This window comes from Ostrinia nubilalis, chromosome 27, assembly GCF_963855985.1.
Source record: "Ostrinia nubilalis chromosome 27, ilOstNubi1.1, whole genome shotgun sequence".
Classification (NCBI taxonomy): Eukaryota; Metazoa; Arthropoda; class Insecta; order Lepidoptera; family Crambidae; genus Ostrinia; species Ostrinia nubilalis.
This window is the reverse complement of record NC_087114.1, coordinates 8,009,417-8,034,781: the sequence shown is the minus strand read 5'-3', so window position 1 is coordinate 8,034,781 and position 25,365 is coordinate 8,009,417. Positions and strand designations below refer to the sequence as shown.

Genomic DNA, 25,365 nt, shown 5'->3' with positions numbered 1-25,365 from the left:
GAAAAACACGAGTGTCAGGATCACATGTGGAACGTGGCATTAGGTTATGAAAAAAACCGCAATGGGAAAGAAATACTTACGAAGACCGTTCGCTAATCTGAGCTTCACTCACAGTCTTCAGCATCCCAATACCCTCAACCGAACAGGATTTAGGGAATTTCTGAAAGAAACGATGACATGAAATACCACGTACTGGAATACGAAAATTATCAATCACGAAAAATAAATAAATTCTCCGACGGGAACTTACCTCATGTGTGATTATTTTAAATTATATTATGAAATTATCGTGGATGCATTCTGCAACACACGATTTAAAACACAGGGGATTACATCCCCGAAAATAATAAAATTGCGGTTGCGCAAGATCGACCAAAATTCCAAAGTGATTTGACAGCTCAACTGACAGCCTGCGAGTCATTGACATCGCAAGACGTTTCGTTTCGCCGCTTAGGTAAAAAGCAAATACTAATAAAAACCATGATGAAAACAATCTCCTGAACACTGAAAATATTCTATTAAAAAATAGAATAATCAAAATAAAAACATTAGGAAATGTTTCAATAAAGTATATTTCAATTAACTGAGCAAAAAGCGCCATCTATTGCAAATTAATTCTAAATCACGCCAATAGATGTCGCCAGTGGTATCCAAAATCAGAATATTGAGAAGAAATATTAATTTGTGAAAAAACAGCAAACGGCAACGTTACAACCTCATACGTAATTGAAGTACGAGTGTTTCTTCCAAGTGACGTAGGGTCATAAATGGAAAATAATAATGTGTATATGTAACAACACGTTCGTCTCTTTGTGTTTATTTCAAAGAATCTTAACTTTATGTCTTATTTTATTAGGAAAACATACAGCTTAAATTATTACACAGGTAGCATAAAAATGTATAGTAATAAGTTAGTTTGTTTTAACCAAAGTACGTCCACTGCTGGACAATGGGCTCTCCCTATGGTATTGGTTCCCAAACTTATTTGAGACGCGCCCCCTTTAGACCATACGAAAAATTCCACGCCCCCATCCTCCAGTCCAGATTATTTATTGGTCGTATCGAGCAGTCTGGAATGCATTCTCTCAGCGGTCGTAGGTTTCTTACAGATGGCTTGCGCCCCCCTTTAAAGGTCTTTGCGCCCCACCTTTGGGAACTTTGGGAACCAATGTCCTATGGTTTGCACGACGCGACATCCGATCCTGAGATCCTCCAGCCCGGTGCTTCCTGCGACCTTCACTAGATCGTCGGTCCACCGAGGAAGGTTGCCAACATTACTTCTGCCGGGCGTTTTCTAATATTATAATCTCAAAAATCTGTGGTACAAAAATGGTACTTTTGGAGGGCATTGTGTTATGAAGGCTTATAATCGTATTTTAAGAAAAAAGGGCATTGAATTTTTTTCAAAGTGTATGAAGGTCATGGAATGAGATCTTTTCAGATAGCTATCATTATTTAAACATTAGGCTACATTGATTATTACATAATGATGCGACGTTATGCACACAAATTGTTTCTAATTTGAATTAGTCACTCCTAAAATCATATATTTTTTGTTTTATTAAGTAACTACCTGTGCCCGCGACTTCGTACGTGTGAAAATAATTTGAATAACAATTCCCGTTTTTGCAACATTTTTATTTACCTACTGCTCTGCCCCTTATTGACTGTAGGGTAATGTTAAACTTCCTCGATAAATGGGCTATCCAAAACAAAAATATTTTTTCAAATCGGATCAGTAGTTCCTGAGATTAGCGCATTAAAACAAACAAAACTCTTCATCTTTATAATACACTAGCGGCCGCCGGACTCGACTTCGTACGCGTGGACCCCGTTTTACCCGCTTAGGGATTGAATTATGAAAAATCTCGTCTTAGTGAGCACCTACGTTCTAAAAGGAACCCCCATGCAAAATTTGAGACACCTAGCACTTGTAGTTTCTGAGATTTCCTCGATGAGTGAGTCAGTCAGTCAGTCAATGACCTTTCGCTTTTATAGATAGATTACTATAGATAAAGTAAGTAATAAATTGTCTCACAAAATTTTAATAAGGTGCAACAACTAAAACGTCTCTAGAATATTTTCAAAACCAGACCTCGCGGACGAAGTCGCATTTTATTATACGTTTTAGCAATTAACGTTGCTTTGATAAAAACATTTGATAAATTAACGATTTGCCATCATATTTGCCAGTGTTGAATTGATCCTTCGCCGATCATAACTTCAAATATGACAACTGTCGACATAGAATCAAATTCGTGCGTAATTTATAACTTTGAAAGAAACAATAACAGAAAAAAATGGCGGCTGATTTTGCTAAGTGTATTCCACGGTGGATTGTGTGTGTGTTATATGTACTTATGGTGGTTAGGGCTGTATATTTATTGGAATATAACCGAAGAACAGATGATGGACCCGATGGTCAACCAGGCGGTGAAGTTCGCAGCGTGTTATTTAACCAATTGGAACGTGGTATGTACTTAGTTTTGTCTTTTGAGGGTCATAATTATAATTTTTATAATTGTAGGTATAATATAACTTATACAAAATATACTTTGAAAATAAAATGAACCTCGAAAAGCGTTTCATAGTTTACTACACTTTGTAAGAAAGCTGATAAATAAAATAAAATAAATAAATAAAATCGCGGGAAGAGCCTGAATGCGGGCATCGCAGGACATTGCATTGTGGAAAACCTTGGGGGAGGCCTTTGTCCAGCAGTGGACGTCATTTGGCTGAAACGAACGAACGAAATAAAATAAAATAAAAAATGATTATTTCGAACTTAAACGGTTCATATTGTGGTTAATAAACAAAATAATTTGTTATAAACATTTTTTACAAGTCCCTAATTTCTATAGTTGAGTAAAAATGAAAATTTTTAAAGTTTTTACTAGGTAAGTACCTTTACCTACTCACTTTTGCAGGCCAGTGTAATTGGTCTCTCGTTTTTAAATAGTTTAAAGAAAGAAGAAAGAAAGAAAAAGTAATTTTATTCAATCAATCAATCAATAAAGCATTTATTGTGTCAGTTATAGGCGATAGGTACAGTAACAGACCGCTATAACCTGCCGATTGGGCGTACAATATTTTATTTGTACGAATACAGTAGTTGTAGTAACATACTATTACTACATAACAAACAATACTATACCGAGTGTCCCAATCAGCAGTGTCAAGCCCAAGTGCAAGTACAAATGCACTTTCGCATATAGGGCGACATTGAAAGTTTCCGTGCACTGTATGGTGCATTCATGGGGTCACCAGATGCACGCTTGTGTTAACATGTCTAAGCTGTGTCAGGGAAAGACAATGCCATTATGAAGTTTTGCTCAGTAAGTTCATATTTTGTATCTTTGAGGCGACAATGACCTAACGGTGTTAAACCGGACATCTATACGAGTATGATAATAATATGTACGGGTACTAACTACATTTCGAATAATCCAAACACTCGCTCTTTTGAACAGTACTGCATGCCGTGCACCTTACTTTAGTGCGCTATAAGCGATCTAGCGCTGCATGCTGCATATTTTAAGTTTGGTTAGACAACAGAAGTAATGCAGCGGCTGTAGCGAACTTTAGTTTTAATTCTTTCCAAAATGAAGCAAGAATTTCGCTTACGTTTGCTTCTCTATCCTTTATAACTATGGTTTGCATTGGAGGGAAGTCGATTAGTCGAACTATAACTTCGAACTCTTTCTATGTTCTTCTTATTTTTTAGTTGCGGGTCCAATGACAGTTTATCTTTCCCCCGGGACAAACTTGACCCTCACTGTTTGGTTACACAGGAGAGGTGGGATTAGTCCCGTACTGTAGGCCTAAGATGCGCGCCGCGATAAGCGGTTATCACGCCATTTTATCGATTTTGCCCATACATTTTGACGTCGATAAAAGTTATCACAGCGCGCATCTTAGGCCTACTGGTCTCGATACACAAAAATATTCCTCATTCTCTTATCTATCCTAGACGTTGCTATCAAACCGGTGTAAACCTACTGATTCATACCCAGGTTTATTGATTGACCCTGGGGTCGAATAGGAGGCCTCAGCTTTCGAAACCCGTTCCAACCACTAACCCATGGAGTTATTAAGAACTTCGATACGGTTATTATGCATTTAAAACTGGTATAGAGAGTCGAATCCACTAGATCGATATATCTGTGGTATACTGTGTTTTTAATCAACACTTTTATTTTTAAACTAGCTGTTCCAGCGACCTCAAACGCGTGAAAATTGTTTGAATAATATTTCCCGTTTTTGCAACATTTTTCTTTACTGCTGCTCCGCCCCTATTGGCAGGGTGATGTTACTCGTATAATAGCCTAAAGCCTTGCTCAATAAATGGGCTATCGTTCGTTCGTTCGTTCGTTCGTTCCAGCCAAATGACGTCCACTGCTGGACAAAGGCCTCCACAATGAACGGTCCTGCGCTGCCCGCATCCAGGCTCTTCCCGCGACCTTTACCAGATTGTCGGTCCACCTAGTAGGAGGCCTGCCCACGCTACGCTACTAGTACTTTTCTGCCCCAACGGTCATCGTCTTTACGAGCTATGTACCCTACCGCAGTGGGCACACATCATTAGCCCATTTAGAATTGCTAAATGGGCTATCAATACAAAAATATTTTTTCAAATCGGACCAGCAGTTACTGAGATTAGCGCGTGCAACTAAACAAACAAACTCTTCAGCTTTATAATTTTAGTATAAGTTATTTAGTAATAGATACCTAAGGAACAGGTATTTTATAAATCAATTCATCATCATCAGGTCATTTAGTCTCCACTGCAGGAGCACGACCCTCTCTAATTTACCAGAGGCAAATGGAGGATTTGTCCTACACTCCCCACGCTGGCCTGACGGGTTGGGTAGGCCTGATGTTCGCATATTTGTCCTTTAGTCGCTTATGACATCCATGGGAAGAGTGAGTGTTGTTCTATTCTCATCATCATCATCATTTCAGCCACATAAGCCTCGCCCAATGATTCCAGATTGATTAATTGGTAGTGGCCATCCAGCGCCTTTCTGCTACCAAAGCCTAGGCGCAGACCACCGATTTTTGGTTGGCCGATAGTTGGGCCCGATTTTAATTTGTATGAAAAATCTTCCGATACCAAATCGGTGTAATGTGCGCACTTTCATACATCTCCGTACTGATCAACAGCCCGATCCAACTATCGGCCAACTAAAAGTTGGTGGTCTGCGCCTAGGCTTAGGTCGTCTGTCCAACTTTTCTACTATCCTATTCTACTCTGCCGGAATCATACAGCATCATCATTATGCAATTATGACTAAACTGATTAGAAGGTCATCAAAGTTATTTAATTTATGTGATGCTTCTGAATGACCTCGAATATAGTTATAGTATTATTTTAAATGCTGATTTGATATGTAGATCAAAATAATATTGAATATGAACTTGACATCCTTTTAATCTATTTCTAAAACCTACAGCGTTTTATTATAATTTTAAGCTGTATGTATAACTAGCGGCCGCCCGCGACTTCGTACGCGTGGATACCGTTTTACCCCCTTAGGGGTGGAGTTTCGCAAAAACCTTTCTTAGCGGATGCCTACGTCATAACATCTACCTGCATGGCAATCAGCCCGATCCGTCCAGTGGTTCGGGCTGTGCGTTGATGGATCACTATGTCAGTCAGTCAGTCAGTCAGTCACCTTTAAGTTTATATTTAGATTAACACTTATAATGATAAAAAAATGCCATAAATCTAAAATGCCATTAAGCCCCACAACTAAACTGAATACGTTCTTACGAATGGTAATACAGGTAAAATGTACGACGTTTGGTTCGTGAAAAGGTGATATTGTCAATTTTTATCTCCTCATTAACCCCTCGTGGTAAGCTAAATATGGTTGTGTTACGAGTGGGCTCACTATAGTCGAGCGGCGGGAATCGAACCCGCGTTCCCCGGATCATGAGTCGGCTTGTCCGATTCCTTCACCGTTCGACTATCGTGGCTACATTGAAGAAGTAATTGCTTTAGTCTATACTCACCTTAAACAAGAGACAAAACAGAAGGTCTCCCAGTCCAAGGTGCAATGTTTTGTGTCTTTTGATGAAAATCTGCATCTGCATTATGTTACATGTTATGTTTCATGTCTAAGAAAATTCAAATGCACTTACACAAAAAATATTAGCTGTCCTTGTAACGTTGGTTCCGGTTTTGTAAGGTCATAGTCGTAATTTTGATCCACGAAGACGCGCCCCACCAATTTTTGGTCTCGGTCGCGCGGGGTGCGGGGAGTTAGATCCGAGCAATCCGAGCGTCATTATTGTAGTGTGCGTATGCACTCATGGATGATTTAGCGTGTACCGATAACACTCAAACATTAGCGGAAGAATGGTGGGGCGCGTCTTCGTGGATGAAACGATCTATACCTTGATTTTTTAGAATCCAGCAGAGATGTAAACAAACACTTTCATACACAATTACACCATAATCACTTACGTGTTCATAATATCATACACATTATTTAACAAGCCCATGAAACCAACTTTATTTTCACGTTTATACAAGTTTGAAATCAATCTTTGAAACAAATTATTTTAGCAAAATACGTGGACGATGAAAATTTGTGAGACTTGTCAAATTGACTTGACGTTTAAAATCATGTGTTATCTCCATATTGTCTATGACTTGTCTCTGACACATCAGTGCCGTAACCTGCGAGTCATAGACAATAATCTGTAAATTTAATCGATATTCTTTTAAGTATTCACTTATTCCGATTACTGATTAATTTTAAATAAAAAATATACGATACTTTGTTTAGTTTTCCAGCGATAACTTCGACAATATTGGAGATAACGTAAATTTATTTTTCTACTTTTAGTGTTTACTTTTTCGGAGTCAGTTTAATTTTTAGTCGGTTTTATTTAAACGAAATTATTTTACTTTTTTATGCAATTATGCTTACGTATTGTTCCATTGTTTATTTTTAAGAAAATAAAAAACTTCTTTCAATGAGGGTTTTCGCGATTGAAAAATCCGCCAGATGGCAATACGTAGACGCGAGGTCCAAATGCTGCATGATTGGTTATTTTTGACATGACATTGACAGATATGTCAAAATCCACCAATCACGCAGCAAGCAACAGCAAGCAACAGAAGTTTAATAACTTTACGGATATCATTGATTGTTTTACTGTCCAGTGTGTTTTTTGATTACGTCTGTGCATACAGTTTGTTTCCTGTTCTCGAAAATTTCATAATCAGTTCACATTCAATGTTGCGACTTTGTTGCATATTTTTAGTATTTTGACGATCACCCGGCTATGATACGCAAGTACTACAACATTTCACTTCGCGATTAACGAGAGGTTTTGTCGCATCACTAGTTCACAGACTAAAAATATTTTTATGTCAGTTGGCCATATTTGATGACATTTCTGCTGATTTCTAAAAAATTAGACTGTATAGCTTTGGTTAGAGTAGTTATGAATACATCCTGTATTGTGAGAGCTGGACTATCTGGATCGATTGATCCGCTTTGCACTGGAAGAAGTCGAACCTTAACTTCAAACTTCTAAATGTTCTTCTGATTAATTTCGTTGCGGGTCCAATGACAGTTTAACTTTCCCCCGGAACAAACTTGACATTCACTGGTTGGGTTTTATTGGCGGTCAAGCTGGAGATCCTGGCTACATAGGAGTGGCAGCGGTGAGAAAAAAAGGCGGGAGTAGTCCGTATCAATTGGGTTCTGTTCCCAAGAGGGTAAAATATAAGTGCTTAGTTTACGTCATTGTTTAAACATGAGAAAAATTCGTTCGTTTCAGCCAAATGATGTCCACTGCTGGACAAAGGCCTCCCCCAAAGATTTCCATAACGACCGGTCTTGTGATGTCCGCGTCCAAGTACTTCACGCGACCTTCACCAGATCGTCGGTCCACCTAGTGGGGGAGCCTGCCCACAGTAGATACGTCTTCCAGCCCGCGAGATGAGTTTGAAGTTAAGAATACTCAAACATGTAAATTACTAAGCAAAACTCCAGTCAGTGTTACCAGTTAAAATGATTGTAGTTAAATGCGTAAACAAGTTATTTTCTTACGTCGCTAAGCGTCCAGGGTCAAAGTGCGAATCTATGTATGGAAAATATAAAACATTAACATCACATTTTCTCCTTCATTATCCGATCACAGTTTGTTGTTAACGCGTTTGTTATTTTTAAGTTTTACTCGTATATTATTGTAAAGGTATTAGGGAAAAATACGATGGAGGAACGTAATAGGAGCTCTAAATGGTTCCACGGTACTGCGTTGTTGTATACGTTGTTTGTTTTAAAGTACGTTTATGAACCAGTGCACCCGAAGAAACATGGTTTTTTACCGGGGGCCGATAGGAATTTGTACGCGGTTGCCACTTTGGATAGGTATACTTTGGTGAGTTTCTTAAATTTTATACAAAAGCTTTTTAAGACATACATATGTCTTATTTACTTCATACTAGTTACATATTATGGTTAGTTTTAACTATTTACTAGATAAGTGGTACTAAGATATTGAGTTTTATTGGTTGTTCAAGTTCAACCCCCTCTGTGGTCTAGCTAGTGGAACCTATAGACGTTTTAGTTAGACCTAGAGGTCTCGGGTTCCATTCTTAAAGAAGGGATATTTTCTGCTCGGTTTAGTTGTTTGTCTCGAAACATTGAAAAGGACCAAATAGTTACGGAAAGTACGTACCTGTAAAAAACCCCTGTTTTATTAATTTCCACGTTCTTATGTATATGCGTAAAATAATTACCGTGATTTAATGAAGATAAAATATCATCTAATAAAATTTTATTTCATATAATCATTTGTAGGATAGGATGGTTAGAAGATTAAAAATTCCTATTTTAAAGTATTATTGTAACTTTACTCTGATGAGAAATTTTGCTTATCATATTTTAACATGACTTTGAAAATATGAACTAAAAGTACCTATTTTTCCTTTGACTTTGTGGTCATATTTCGACAAAGATCTGAAATAAATAAAGCCCAATGTTATAATGCTTTGTATTTGAAAAAGCTTAATCTTAATACTTCCAATTTATTTTAATGTCACGTTGCCTTTTTGGCATTTTAAATTAAATTTAACAGCAACCAAAAAGTACTTTGTTACAAGGTAGGCTGTTAATCAATAAATCACCAGATAGCCATCGAATACCCTACGCAGTAGGCTGTGTGAAAATTAAACAATTTGAATTTCTCTTTCATTAGATAATTAATTTGAAAGATGACAATTTAATGACTTCTCATTAAAATTGATGGATAACATACCGAATTGACACAAGTTTAATTTATTAGTGAGAGTGAGAACAATTCGATTTGTTCTCTAAAATTCCTAGAATAGTTGAAATAGTAAAAGTTGTTTCCATTTTGTACTTAAATTGCTATGTAGATAAAAAATAAATAGGTACAGTTGACAGCCCATTCGACTATACATTTTCGAATATTATTCTATACTTATCTATAAAAGTGAAAGGTCACTGATTGACCGACTCACTCATCACGAAATCTCAGAAGCTACAAGTGCTAGGTGTTTCAAATTTTGCATGGGGGTTCCTTTTAGAACCATGGTGCTCACTAAGACGGGATTTTGCAAAATTCAACTCATAAAGAGGTAAAACGAGATCCACGCGTACAAAGTCGCGGGCGGCTGCTAGTCTTTTCATAACTTAAACCCTTGTCACCTGTCATCCGCCTTGCACAGGATGAAGGCAATTCTTAACTTCGTACTCCTATGTTCTTTGCGGGTCCAATTAAAGTAACATACCCCGGGAAAATTTGACCTTCATAGGCAAGGTTTTTATTTTTAGGTGTAATAAAAATTTAAATAAATAATTAGTTAAAAAAAGATCTTGAAGCAAATGACGTCAGAAACGACAGAAACAAAAAAAAATGCAGTTAAATTTTCATATACTGTGTCACCCTGACCTTTCTAGACGTAAACCCCAGTTTAACTACCTACGCATATACATATACGTCAGAGCTATTGTTAAATAATCTCTACATAAGCATTAACAGACTTTGGTAGAGGTCAGAAGTAGTGAAAGAGCCAGCACATCCCATATTAGGTATATTGTCCCGAAGTGGTGGGACAAACTAGGTATTTTCAGGACGTGTATAACGCCCGTTTCGCAAACATTACTATGAGGTCTCACAGTGCGCGTGGACGCACAGGGTGACACATGAACCAATCATAGAGCTCTATTCAACGCTGTGCGTTCGATTTGCTGCTTCACTTCAGTAAGCATCGTTTGTGAATACGGGCGTAAGTGCCCTGTAGCCTTATTCAAGTAACAAAACTTCAACGACAACAAATCGCTGAGTTGCGATCCTATCGAGTAACCGTTCTATCAAAATGACCCATGTGAATACGGATTTAGAACTGTTTGGACGACTTCTAAACGTCAACGAAATTTTGATTGAGTCAAAATACGTGAATTAGGTCACTGGAAAGGTCCTAAGTACTGAATAGTTGATTTGATTTGATTAGGTAGCAAAGAAAATTCAGGAAAAATTTAAAGGGGATAAAACGGGATCCACGCGTACTAAGTCGCGGGCGGCCGCTAGTCCTGATAAGAATGTCACCTGGGGGGTGCAGAAAGGAATTTATGATGGAAGGAGCTTCCCCAGATGATATCGTTGTAGCTAATTTTAATCCCCTTCTGATCAATTGTATTAGCAAACTAAGCGGCCGCCCGCGACTTCGTACGCGTGGATCCCGTGTTACCCCCTTAGGGGTGGAGTTTCGTAAAATCCTTTCTTAGCGGATGCCTACGTCATAACATCTACCTGCATGCCAAATTTTAGCCCGATCCGTCCAGTGGTTTGGGCTGTGCGTTGATAGATCACTATTTCAGCCAGTCAGATTTAGATAAGTTACAATACCGCCATCTCGAGATCCGAGAAACGCGGGTTCGAATCCCACCGCCGCTCGAAGTCAAAGTCAAAGTCAAAATTTCTTTATTTGTTTAGACTAATAAATAGTTCTTACAAATCGTCATTTTGCTCTTAAGGAGCCTCTACATGTCTCATAATCTTTTTACCCTACCAGCGCTTCGAGACCAACATTTGGCAAGTGCTGAGAAGAAGCGCCGCAACAAACTCAGTCACCACTGTCTGCCGGTTAATATAAAAAAATAGAAATAGCAGGTACATTCGATTCAGGAGCAGTTCACTGAATTTACCATGCATTCTTGTATAGTGTATCTTATAAGAATGGGTATACAAAATTGCGTGGCATATTAAACAAGGTAGTGACGTGCTAATATCTAGACTTACAGATTACATACCCAAATACTAGTAGAAATGACTCGCATACATAAGTTGGAATAACTTGGATTGACCAGTCCCCGAAAGCAGCGCCTGTTCACAGACATGACGAGTGAACCAGCCATCGCTTCACTCGACCATATTAGAGGGAATGTAACGACCCGCCTCACTACGCCACCACCCCAGAGACATTTTAGTGAGAATGACAATACCAAGTTATCTCTTAGAGAAAAAAAAAAACCAATAATAAAGTTAAGTAACAGTCCAGATTGAGAAGCATGACACTATAACATTTTAGAAAATTAGATTAGTTTATACATTACTTTTCATAGCACGATTTTAATTCTTTTTAGTGCGAGCATGAGAGGACCATAATCCTACTCCCAGGATGACTTATCATTAAGAAAATCTCGAGTTGTATAATAGGCTTTTTTAAGCATGTGATCTTTAACTATACCTTTAAATTTATTGTACTGTAGCTCTTTATATTTATCAGGGACTTTGTTATAAAAATGGATACCTTGTCCCATAAAGGTGGCAAACACTTTATTAAGTCTAAAAGCGGGTATAGCCAATTTATTTTTATTTCTAGTATTGATTTGGTGAATATCACTTTTCTTTTTGAATTCATTAATATTTTGTTGAATAAATAGAATACAGTTTAAGATGTATTGTGAAGCGGCCGTGAGAATGCCAATTTCTTTAAACAATTCTCTAAGGGACGCTCTTGCTTTCATTTTATACAAGTATCTTATGGCACGTTTTTGCAGAATAAATATTGTTTCAAAATCTGCAGCTTTGCCCCATAGCATGATTCCATATGACATTAGGCTATGAAAGTAGCTAAAGTAGACTAAGCGAGCTGTTGAAACATCGGTTAATGACCGTATCCTTTTTATTGCAAAAGCCGCTGAGCTGAGCTTTCCCGCCAGAGTTTCTATATGGGAGCCCCACTGGAGTTTTGAATCCAGGGTAATTCCCAGAAATACAGTAGATTCTACCAGATCGATTGCATTATTATTAAGTTCTATTTGGGTACTAACTGTTTTTACGTTAGGCAAAGAGAATTTTATACATTTTGTTTTCTTTGCATTCAGTTGTAGATTATTTGTAGTGAACCAACTTAAAACTCTAGTTAGTGCATTATTTACATCGTCAAAGTTATTTTTACTTCTATCAATATTAAAAATCAAAGATGTGTCATCAGCAAATAACACGATTTCGCAAGAGTCTTTACGACTCGACTATTGTATTGAGCCCAATCGTGACACAAGTATAATTATTTAGCTTACTCACGAGGGACTAAATAAATAAATAAATAAATAAAGGGACTAACGGGAGTAGGTATTCATTTCTTAGTAATGCCTAATAAATACATATTAAAGACACTTTCTAGCAAAATGCTTAATGTTTTAGTAAACATACTTGTTTATAAAGTTTTTAACGTAGTGCTTAGTCTGGTTTAATAATATTTAAAGGTAAACAAGTTATACAGAGAACTGCAGTATCCTTGGACGTTTGAACGAGTTTTTAGGGTTCCACCTCGACTATGATAGGTATCCGTTTATTACTTTTAGAATACAACGTGTTCCATTTGTTTTCCGGAAATTTTAGGGGTATATTCTATAAATAAAAACTAGTTAAAGAGTCTTAAGAATATGTATTTCTAAAAGCATATTTTTGAAGATATTGTGTATACCTACCTAGTTGATTTAGATTATAGTATCTTCAATCTAGTTTTTTTGTCACCTAGTCTTTTTGTGTAGACTTTTTATTGATAAGTGTATGTAAAAATTATGAATTATTTCAGCGAAAAATAGTTTTTAAATAATTTCGTATGAAAAAATAAGTCGAAAAAATTGTTGAATTTAACAAAAAAATGTAATGCCATTCCATTCTTTGAAGTGGTCTTATTAATACCCTAGAGTTCCAGGAAATCAAAAAGAGCACGTTGTATATTATTAATCTGAGTAAAAACAAACAGTGGATCATCTTCTTCTCCTTTTATTATGGCAACGTCTTGAACAGTGGATCAACTTCACATCTTTTATTTCTTATGAAGTGTCAAACGTATAAACACAACATTGTCTGTGGCCGTGGTTAGTAGAAAAGAGCTTCTATATTATTATGTGGTTCTATCAACACTTGCACTAGCTGTACCCGCGACTTCGTACGCGTGAAAATAATTTGAATAATATTTCCCGTTTTTGCAACATTTTTCTTCATTGCTCCGCCCCTATTGGCTGTAGGGTGATGTTATATAGCCTAAAGCCTTCCTCGATAAATGGGTTATCCAACACAAAAATGTTTTTTCAAATTGTACTGTAGTTCCTGAGATTAGCACTTTCAAGCAAACAAACAAACTCTTCAGTATAGATTATATGAAAGATGCACTAATTTCAACTCATTTTTTTTTTAGTTAATCGGTTTGGAATGTCATTGCCGTAATTAAATCATTTAACAATTTAATGAAGTAATTAACCTTGATCGCTTATGTAATTAAAGTTATTATCATTATGTACAATTAACTAATAACTGTATGTATTTATATGAATAGATGCGACGCATAGCTGTATGTATTGTGTAACAAGCGTTGCAGGTTTGAGTCCCACAGGGGACAAATTGATGTTAGTGTGATAAGCATGAACTGAATGAAATAATTACGATTGCTTTTATGTTTATGTAGATAATGTTAGCAGTTTCCTAAGACTCAATAAGTGACACATTTTTAAAACCTAAGTAAGGTTCTTGATTCACAAAGTATTTTTTTTGGTCATTATCATCACCATCATCATCATCATCATTTCAGCCATAGGACGTTCACTGCTTGCTTGAACCTTGCTGTCCCATCGGCCGTCAGTTCTGCGTACTATGTGCCCTGCCCATTGCCACTTCAGCTTGCTAATCCGTCGGGCTATGTCAGCGACTTTAGTTCGTTTACTGATCTCCTCATTTTCTGATAGATCTCGTAAAGAAACACCGAGACAAATACATATAATTTTATTTGTTATAAAAAGAATAATAACAATTTGTTACCCGTTAACCACTCATGTTAAGCTACCCTCGTATTAAGCTAAATGCTTGTGTTTCGAGTGGATTCACCACTCACTATAGTCTTTATAATTATTTATTTACAATTTTATTCACTGTTATGACTTTCATAATTAGTTGTTTTCGTCATTTTGACAGTTTTCTTCAAAAAATTTCCATGCACATTTAAATAAAAATTATTTACACAATTATTTCCTTGTGTTTGCGCTTGAATACGAAAATATCAAACACAATGAAATTATGGATCAAAAGTAACATTGCAAATGAAGCAATCCAGGATTAAACAACTTAATAATCACGTCATTATTAATAATAATAAAAAGAATTCCATTCAAGCTATTTATAAATGAAACCAATTTAGTAGACTGCAACAGAACTGGTTTTTTTAAAGATACAGATCTTAGCCTACCTAGCCGTGACTTCAGTGTGTATTTTGTATTATGTACGCCATGACGTCTTTGTATAATTATTACATACATTTTTAGTTTACCTTGTTTTGAAAAACAAACAATTGATTAGTGTCAAACTCACAATCACAGAGATCACACAAACAATTGTAAAGTGTATTTTTTGTTTGAATATAGAAAAATGTTTTTGGAGAAAAATTCAAGATAATTTTTTGTTTAAATCTAAAAAATTGAAGAACCTTTTTATTCAAAAAAGGAACAGCAAATCAAGTTTAAAATCCAGTGCGTTGTTTTTTGTTTTTACTATTTCTAGACCGAGTTTTGACTTACAATTTTAAAATGGAAGTGACAGATGTCGAAGGAGGATGTAAGACAGTTGTGCCGAGAAAAAATACAGTGAGATTGGTGTTTAGAACAGTGTTACATGGACTGATACTTCTTCATCATACAGCAGTGAATTTGTTTGGTATAGCATCGGTGGCAGTTAAAGCCTTGAGTTCGGACAACCCAGAAATATACCAGATGGGCTGTTTTGCACCTGCTTTTGGTACTAACTGGAACTTTGTAAGTTTGTTTAATTTGATTTGATTTAATTTGATATTATTTTATTTTATTTTAGGGATTACAAACAAACGTGTTACAAAAATGTATTTATCGACTAGACTTATGTACTAACTAGCTCTTGCCCGCGGATTCATCCGCGTGAAATTTTGTTTGTCACAGATCGTCATGAATTATATGTTATTCTGGGTTATAAACAAATACTGTAAAGTTTCATCAAAATCCGTTCAGCAGTTTTTGCGTGAAAGAGTAACAAACATTCATCCAGACATCCAAACTTTCGCATTTATAATATTAGCAGGACTAGCAGGAAGTGGGAAGTGGTAACACATGCCATCATGCTTTAATTTTTTACTATTAAAGTTGCCGGTTTTTTTATTAAAACTTTTTGGCCAGTTTCCTGCGCTGCTTCTTTTCAGCACTGGCCCATTTATGGTCCCGAAGCAGTGGAAGGGTTAAAGGAATACTGGGACGTGTGGAAGCGCTTTTTAAAAGCCTATAAACTGAGTTTTTATGAGTTTTGGAGTAAAATAAGTGAATATTTCTATTCCTTCTTTTATGATAACGCGATTACAGTGTGTTAATTTATGACTAGCCTTTGCCCGCGGCTTCGTTCGTATTGATCGAACTTGTGATTAGAAACACTTCGTTTCATGAAGAAGGGTAAACTAATTGTTATATCGCCAATAAGAATTAGGACGAAAGTCGAATACAACTTCGAACTCCTCCTATGTTCTTCTGATTAATTTATTTGCGGGTCCAATGACAGTTTAACTTTCCCCCGGGACAAACTTGACCTTCACTGGTTGGGTTGTTGGCGGTCAAGCTGTAGATCCTGGCTACACAGGAGTTGCAGCGGAGGGATCGAGAGGTGGGAATAGTCCCGTAATAAGGTAAATTAAATGTCTTATTAAGGCTTATGTTCCTACTTAAGGGAATGTAAAGAGTGACTGATAAAATCTTTCCATAAAACCTTAATTTGACATTGCTTGAACTTCAAATCGAACAGGTTTGATGATCAATAACACTACGTACAGGGACTGCAAAAAATTGAGGTCCGCTGTCACTGTTGGTTAGGGTTTAGGGTCACAACAATCTGGAAAATCTAACTAAAAATTATTCTACAGAAGATTCTGAAAATATGATTAGGTCCCGTAATTTTTAGTACAAAAAATCTGACGTACAGTCAGCGTCAAATAGTTCGGGACATCCGAAGCAGCCAAAAAGTGCGCAACACGTAGGTATTTGTTACAATTGAGAATGTTACTAGGTATGCAAAATCACTTGAAACCTATGTTACAGGTAGGCTTTTACATTTACAAATACATTAGTTTTTATTTCATTCAAAAATACCCAGTAGTTATGATTTTATAGGCATTCAAAGTTCGCTTAAATATTGAGTCCCGCCGACGGTCACGTGACCCCGCGTGACGTACATTCACAGTGTCCGCTCACTAGAAAACGGATATAAACATACATAAATACATTTTTTTTTGTAAATACAATCTTATTATACATATTAACACCCAGACCCATCACAGAAATTAAAATTGAACCAAACCCAAACTTGATGCGATTGTGTCGTTTTATTGCGAATTACCTTCCAGCTCCATCATTAGACCCTGATTACTATATAGAATTAAAGAACTCATCAATACAAAACGAACGAGCTCAAACTCGATGGATTTAAGTCGTTTTATTATAGAGTTCCTATGGCCACCTTCCAGCTCCATCATCAGATCAGCTCCATGTCATCATAATATTGCATGGTCATCCAAATCACATGTGTTTGCGAAATTTCAGCTTAATCGGTTGCCTGGAAGTGGGTCTTAATTCAGCTTGCAAGATTCCACCCATACAAATAAATGAGCCAGTCACTGTAATATGACGTCACGCGCATAAAATGGCGGGCCGGCCGCCACCCGCACTTTTAAAATTCAATATCTTGGAAACTAATTGACGTATCGAAATAATTCTTTCACGTGTATTTTTTATTTTTAACAGAGAATACAGAAAGCTAAAAAACAAAATTCGTGAACATTCTTTATTGGAATAAGGTCCTGTTGTCAACTTTTTGGCCACTTTGGGTGTCACGAACTATTTGACGCTGTACTAAATTTAATCTATCACATGCTTTATAGGAGGAGGAGGACCTACTGAGAGGAATCCACATGGGCAGAATGTTGAGTCAATAAAAAAAAATGTTAACTTTTGCCCGCGGTTTCACCCACCTGAAATTTATTTTGTCACAGATCGTCATAAATTATAGCCTACGTTATTCTGAGTTATAAACAACAATTCTGTAAAGTTTCATCAAAATTCCTTTAGTAGATTTTGCGTGAAAGAGTAACAAACATCCAGACATCCAGACATCCACACAAACTTTCGCATTTATAATATTAGTAGGACTAGTAGGATATTAGGAAGTAGGATAGTAGGGTCTAATTCTATCCTATAAATTTCTATACTCGTTGAGGGAGATTTTTATTTTTGTATGTTTTTATTGAACTTACTGGACAATTCTTTCACCATTAGAATCCTACATTATTTCTGATGAACATAGGCGGTACGAAGTTCGCCGGGTCAGCTAGTTATCAGATACCAATCGTAAGGCAGTGATCATACATCATACAATAATAATAAAATATTTATTAAGTGGAAAAATATTTAGTTATTTTTCTTACAGCCTTGCAAATTTTCCATAACTAACTATAACCAGTAACCGCACATTATAATATCGTGCAGATGCGCAACAGTGAATTATTTTGTACCTACGTGACATAAATAACGACTGCAGATTTGAAATTAACACTCACGTAATGCTTAGTCAGGGGAATATGTGGAAATAACAAGATGGTGATTGTTTCTAAAGCGTACGACGTGACATCCAAAATGGCCAAAAAGTTGACAAGACATCCTTATTCCAATAGGGATGTTTCCTGGGTAAAAAAGCAAGAGTTTTAATTAGTCCGTCAGTTAGCTTATCAAAAACTTCTCGACACGTATTTTTCACTTTTTAAAACTAATGAAAATGTAAAGAGAAAAAGCGTGCCAAAGTTCTAAAGAAAAGGCCCGTGACGTCAGTGAGTGCGTAAAAGTGCAGCACTTTGTGACGTCGCGCGACTTCAACGCGCTATAACTTTGTAATTATTTGTTTGATTGACAATTAAAAATATACGTGTCCAATATTTTTTTATATTAAAATTGACGGACTAAAAAGTTTTTTTTAGGAAACTAGCCTATTGTAACAAAGACGTGTTGCGAAATTGCGAATTTTTTGGCCACTTTGGGTGTCACGAACTTTTTGACTGACTGTACCAATCCCTCGAACATAAAAGTATAAACATTGTAAACAAAGGTAACGCAAAAACAATAATTAGTCTATTTATAGCCTTACGCATTAGGGGTCATTCAATTGTTTTATGACTATACAAGGATAAATAGTTAATTACTGAAGAAGATAACTTGTTTGAAATTACGATGATTAAAGACCTTAGCACGTTTATCAACCCGGAAAGGGATCCTAACCGTATCAACCGCCTCGGGTCCGTATTCTTTGTATGAAACTCCATATTTCAACGCACACTTATCCGCACCGTAACGTAAACGCCTCGCCTCGCGATTAACAGCGCGCGAAAGGCGATGACAGCTTAATGATCCCTCTCCGAGCTGATGTCTGCTGTCATCTTAAATTCCAGGTCTTTCCGACTCATCTGAAGAGGGACCAGCGTGGGGAGTGTTGGCCAAATCCTCCATTTGCCTCTGGTAAACCTAGATGTTAAATAAATATACTATTTGTCTTTTTCATGTGGTTTTTGTCCTGTAAAGTCAGGAAATAATGTTAATTCAAGTCTTAGCCAAATTGGAAACAAACATACAAAATAAATTGTACCTTTTTTCCTGCAATAAAAAGGCTAACAAGCGAAAAGACAGACTGAGCTTCATACAACACTTAAATTCTCATCATCATCAGATATTATTGTCCCAATATGGTACAAAAACAAGCACTTATTTATAATTAACTAAATTCTTCCCACGGCATCGACCTCGTGAATTTTGTTCGGAAGAGAAAAGATTTCAAGTCCCTTTTAAATGCTGGGATAAAAATGATCCTGTGTATTTTCCTGGGACCAAACTATCTCTGCCAAACTAAATTGGTTCATAGTTTAAGCTTCAGAAGGTAACAAATAGAGTTACTTTCGACTTTATAATATTGAGTTACGGGACTATTCCTCTCGTTCCCACCGCTGCAACTCCTGTGTAGCCAGGATCTACAGCTTGACCGCTAACAACCCAACCAGTGAAGGTCAAGTTTGTCCCGGGGGAAAGTTAAACTGTCATTGGACCCGCAACGAAATTAATCAGAAGAACATAGGATGAATTCGAAGTTAAGGTCAGTATGGACGTGAATGCAGGCCGCCACCAACCGGGCGATGTGGAAATCATTGGCGGAGTCCATGTTCAGCAATGGACGGGACGTCCTATGGCTGAAATGATGATGATAATAATGGATGTGTTTATTTATTAACTTTAAACTTTGCAAGTGAGCTTACAGATCGATCCATACCAGTTTTTAAATTGATGTTATTAAAAATGACCTTGATATTCACCTTGCGTCTTAAACTAATGGACCGCATTAAACTTGACCCTCGCTTGGGCCCAAAAGTGCAGGTTGTTACATCCGGGTCAGGCAGTAAAAGTTGCAGGAAATATTTTATATTGTAGAGGAATGCAGTGGGTTCCATAAGCAAAGGATTGGTCAGTATTCACAAAATATTGCTTGAAGTAACTCAGGAAAAACGGTTTTAAATGAATTTATTTTATTTATTTGGACAGCCATTATACACTCGCGAGCAAAAATATGGAATCATGGTGCGTGCGCGCCGCATTCGTGTTGGCGCGCTCACATACAAACCGCGCCCGTGCGTTTCTATGAAGATGACCTACTCATTTGTATTTACTCTGCCAGTATGCACTTAAGACTTGTCCTGGCTAGTGTTGGTGGTAGTCGATTTGTCGATGTTGTCTACATCAATATAGATATTAAAGTAACACTGTCTGTCTGCTGATTAAGTTACTGAACCAATTTTATGAATTATGGTTTATAGATGAGTAGACCATGGAAAACGACATAGGCTACTTATTTATAATACTAAAAACTCATTAATGTAAAACTTAAGAGAGCTTATTCCAAAAATGAAATGATCGTTGAACACATTTCTAAAACTGCGGACAAAATGCTTCACATAGATAAAAAAGGACTATTCCCACCTCTCGTTCCCACCGCTGCAACTCCTGTGTAGCCAGGATCTACAGCTTGACCGCCAATAAAAACCCAACCAGTGAAGGCCAGTACTATTTATCGATAAAAATAAGCCTTCTCCCTAAAGACCGGGTAACACTATTGTAAGACTGGTCTGACTTGATGCTATGACACGCCTACTGACATTGACATTAAGGGACCTCCATCTGTGTCACACCTCCCTTACCTACATACGGAAACTACTTTCACAAGTACATAATTGATTTCTGATAATATTGCTATGTACGAAGATCCTCAAGGTGGATCGACGACCTCGTAAGGAGGAGACACGCAGGAAAACCAAAGTGACCGATATAGCCCGCAGAATTGGTAAAATCAAGTGGCAGTATGCGGGGCACATAGCTCGCAGAGCTGATGGCCGCTGGGGCAGAAAAGTTCTCGAGTGACGACCACGGGCCGGAAGACGTTATGTGGGCAGGCCCCCCACTAGGTGGACCGACGATCTGGTAATAGTCGCGGGAGCAGGCGGCGCAGGACCGGTCGTTGTGGAAGTCCTTGGGGGAGGCCTTTGTCCAGCAGTGGACGTCATTTGGTTGAAACGAATGAACGAAGTACTTGTGAACACTGCCATCTATAATAGAAGTTGGGAACTACGTGTCAGTACTACATACTTACAATGGCTTATGGCGTTGTGAAATTTAATTCTCAAATAATACACTAGATGGCAGCAAATAGTTCGATCGATCAAGATCGAATCTTCAACTTTGTGAGCTGCTTGTAACACTTGTTTCTATCACCGCTCACTAGTTGGCGGTACAGTCGCAAGTTTCGCGTGATTGACACTAGGTAGCGCTGTTAGCAACACAAAGTAACAAAAATTATATAATCCATCTTGAATAAGTACCCAATATATATTTTTAAATTACTCTAACAAGATTGAATAATCATCATCATTCATCATTTCAACCACAGGACGTCCACTGCTGAAATAAGCCTCCCCCAATACAATCAATTAGGTTGAATATAACTCCCAAACTACGGAAAATCGTAGAACATACATGGGGGTTCAATCGATAGGTATGATCCTCACCTATCACATCGCACCGGCTTGACACCTTAAACCGGACTATTCCCACCTCTCGTTCCCACCGCTGCAACTCCTGTGTAGCCAGGATCTACAGCTTGACCACCAATAACCCAACCAGTGAAGGCCAAATTTGTCCCGGGGGAAAGTTAAACTGTCATTGTCAAGCCATGCCCCTAAAAATAATTTTACATTTAACAATGAAACTGTAACAGGGCAAGCTGCAGTTGACGCCTTTGCTAAATATTTCGGTTCAGTTTTCCTGAGTGATGTTCCTGTTCTTGATCCTAAAAAGTGTGAAACATTTGAGTCTCACCAATACGCTGGAGTTGTTATAGATCATATCACGTTAGCTGAAATCCGTCAAGCCGTAAAACAACTTAAGCCGCAAGCATCATCGGGACCTGACGGTATACCCGCTTTTTTGATAAAAGACTGTATTCGCGTTCTAGAGGAGCCACTTTTGTTTATTTACAATTTGTCGCTAAGTCTTTCTATAGTATACCCAACAAAGTGGAAAATTAGTAGAGTAACTCCGGTTCCCAAAGACAAAACTAGCGTAGATATCGCGGCATTTAGGCCCATAGCGGTTCTATCTGTTTTGGGGAAAATTTTCGAGACAATTATAACACGTATAATCAATAACAAGATTTCTCTACTACTACATAACGCACAGCATGGATTTAGATGTTCACGATCGACAACAACAAATCACATCGATCTGGTTGATGACATATCTCTAGCATTGGACAATGGAGACCAAGTTGATGCAGCTTATTTTGACTTTCGGAAGCATTTGACGTCGTGGATAACGATATTCTTCTCCGAAAATGCTCAGCAATCGGATTTACACCTAAACTTTTAGGCTTCTTAGCTAGTTACTTGAAGAATCGGGGACAGTATGTTCAGAGTCTGGGTCATAGGTCAAACACATACTATACTAGATCAGGAGTGAGCCAGGGCAGCACACTCGGCCCTACCCTCTTCCTGATCATGGTAAATGATCTTCCGGAAGTCGTCAACACGGCTTGCTGCTCTCTGTTCGCGGACGATCTCAAATTGTATATGCCAATAAAGTGTATAGAGGACACTAAAGCACTTCAAAGGGACATCGATGCCGTAACAGAATGGGGTGTTCAGAACAAATTACTCTTCAACACCTCAAAATGTAAAGTGGTTACATTCTCTAGATCTAAAACACCAATTTGGGCAGCATACACTTTGTTAAGTGGTCCTCTAGAGCGTGTAACTGAAATAAGAGACCTTGGACTAAACCTTGATTCTAGGCTCGAGTTCCGTCAGCATATCAAAGCCATCTGCAGTAGTGCACATAAAATACTAGGTTTTGTGATGAGAATAGCGTATCAATTTAATGATAACAGAGTCCCAGTTCTCCTCTACAATGCCTACGTGCGGAGTCAATTAGAATTCGGAGCAATTGTATGGGATAGTCCCGAAAAGAAGTACGTTCTCATGGTTGAGAAAATTCAAAAGAAATTTTCTAGGTTTATGTACAAGCGCCAGTACGGCTACTACCCCCTATTATATCCGTCTCGTTTCATAGCTGGTATGGTAGGCATGGACACATTGGAGCTGCGAAGGAAACTTCTACTCGTGAAACATTATACCCTGATTATGCGAGGAAAAATTGATAGTCCGGCTGCTCTTAGCAGGATAGGTATATCGGTCCCAAAGCTGTGTGTCTACACTGACAGAGGCCTGGTGGCTCCGCGGAGACGCCCTAGGCTATTCAATGTGCCCGTGACGCGCACCCGCAATGCACAAAACTGCCCTACAATTAGAGCACTGACGTCATTAAATGCGCTTCTCGCGAAAAAACCACATATGACGTGTTTGTTGACAGTATGGCTCAGTATATTTTGGAGGTATACAATTTTCTGTCGCATAGTACTTAAGCACCTATTTATGTAAATCGTGTATTTTGTACTTCTGCCGCTGATGGACGTCTTGGGTAAAAAACTGTAAGTCCACAGTGAATTATATAAATAAATAAATTGGACTCGCAACGAAATTAATCAGAAGAACATAGGAGGAGTTCGAAGTGACGCCTTACAGGAAACACCCTGTATAAGTGCATCAAGACATAGTACCCATATTCTTCAGAGAGAGTATCTTACATTGTAAGGACTTTCCAAAAGATCCAAAAAATGCCAGGACGGGCCATGTCGATGTATTTCCCAGCATGCAAAATTTTAATGTTCGTGAAGCTGCAAAATACTCGTATTTATTAAAATTGCATTAATAAACTAGTGTTCGGAAAATCCTCACAAAGAATTTAATCAAACGAAAAATAATTTTGTTTCCTTGATAGAGAATGCAGGTTTTATTAAATAATAATATACACAGTAGAGTAGCAATCGGTAGTCTTTATTTTATTTATGTTTTTTGAATTCCAATTCAAGGATAGGAAATGATGTCATTGATTGAATTTATTTTTTTGGAACTAGCTGACCCGGCGAACTTTGCACCACATGTTCAACAGAAATAATATGGGATTCTAATGGTGAAAGAATTTTTCAAATTGGCCCAGTAGTTTCGGAGTTTATTCAATACAAACGTTATTTCCTTTTTAGTGTAGATTTTATAGTCACGAATCACAGTCTTTTATTTTGCCTTAGAAGCGGACATCCCTGTTTTATTAATTCAATCGTTAGATATTACTATTATGTATAAAATTGATGAAGGAACTAGTAGTTGTATTTGCTTAGTTTCGAAGAAATATTCGATATTGTGATTTTATAAAAAAAACAGTTTTAGAAACATATTTTCTAAAAAAATTACATTAAGTCAGAATTTTGTAAATAAATTTACCTATCACTGTAACGTCTACCTTTATGCAAAAATAAATGGTTATTGCTGCAGTAATTTAGGAATTATTTAATAATTTATGATTTTCAGAAAACATTTTTTTCTCCGTTGTCCTAGAAAATTGGCAGCTATATTTACTTTATATTGATGCATGATATAATTATCTATAATACCTGAAAATATTACTTGCCTATCCCGTGGAAGTTGGATGATACGACTAGAAAAATTTGTCAAAAGTAATATTGACTAAGGCCATCGGTCAAAACCACTATTAACTGAAATTTGCAGTCAAAAGTGGTTTTGATCGATTATGAGTTTTGACTGCAACATATATATCGATGTTTCGAAAACGATAGGATTTCCAATAAGCCGCCACAGGGCCAACTCTATAATTATCAAACTCGACCCGACAAATTAATAATGGTAAAAGCAATGAATTTCAATAGTTATCTAACAAAGGCATTAAAACCGTATTGTTACGGACGGCATTTAAAAAACTAAAAAATATTTAGATGACAACCCTATTTACATATAAATTTTCTAAACTCATAGAAATTAAAATATCTTCGAACTTCCACGGGATAGGCAAATAATATTTTCAGGTATTATAGATAATTATATCATGCATCAATATAAAGTAAATATAGCTGCCAATTTTCTAGGACAACGGAGAAAAAAATGTTTTCTGAAAATCATAAATTATTAAATAATTCCTAAATTACTGCAGCAATAACCATTTATTTTTGCATAAAGGTAGACGTTATAGTGATAGGTAAATTTATTTACAAAATTCTGACTTAATGTAATTTTTTTAGAAAATATGCTTCTAAAACTGTTTTTTTTTTATAAAATCACAAAATCGAATATTTCTTCGAAACGAAACAAATACAACT

At 37.1% G+C, this 25,365-nt stretch overlaps 1 protein-coding gene across 6 annotated transcripts in view; it reads left to right on the top strand.

Annotated features, from left to right (window-relative positions):
* Positions 1-25,365, top strand: part of LOC135084932 (androgen-dependent TFPI-regulating protein-like) — a 64,669-nt gene that overhangs the window by 16,843 nt on the left and 22,461 nt on the right. The window contains exon 1 of one of the 6 annotated variants that reach the window (XM_063979682.1): positions 2,221-2,472. The exons of 3 other annotated variants lie outside the window; for them this stretch is intronic. In XM_063979682.1, the coding sequence (XP_063835752.1) occupies positions 2,230-2,472 (243 nt within the window). In that variant the 5' untranslated portion in view covers positions 2,221-2,229. Of the gene's footprint in view, positions 1-2,220; positions 2,473-8,125; positions 8,401-14,773; positions 15,300-25,365 lie in introns of those variants that run through there. 2 more of the 6 variants (XM_063979688.1, XM_063979686.1) reach the window with 2 other exon arrangements.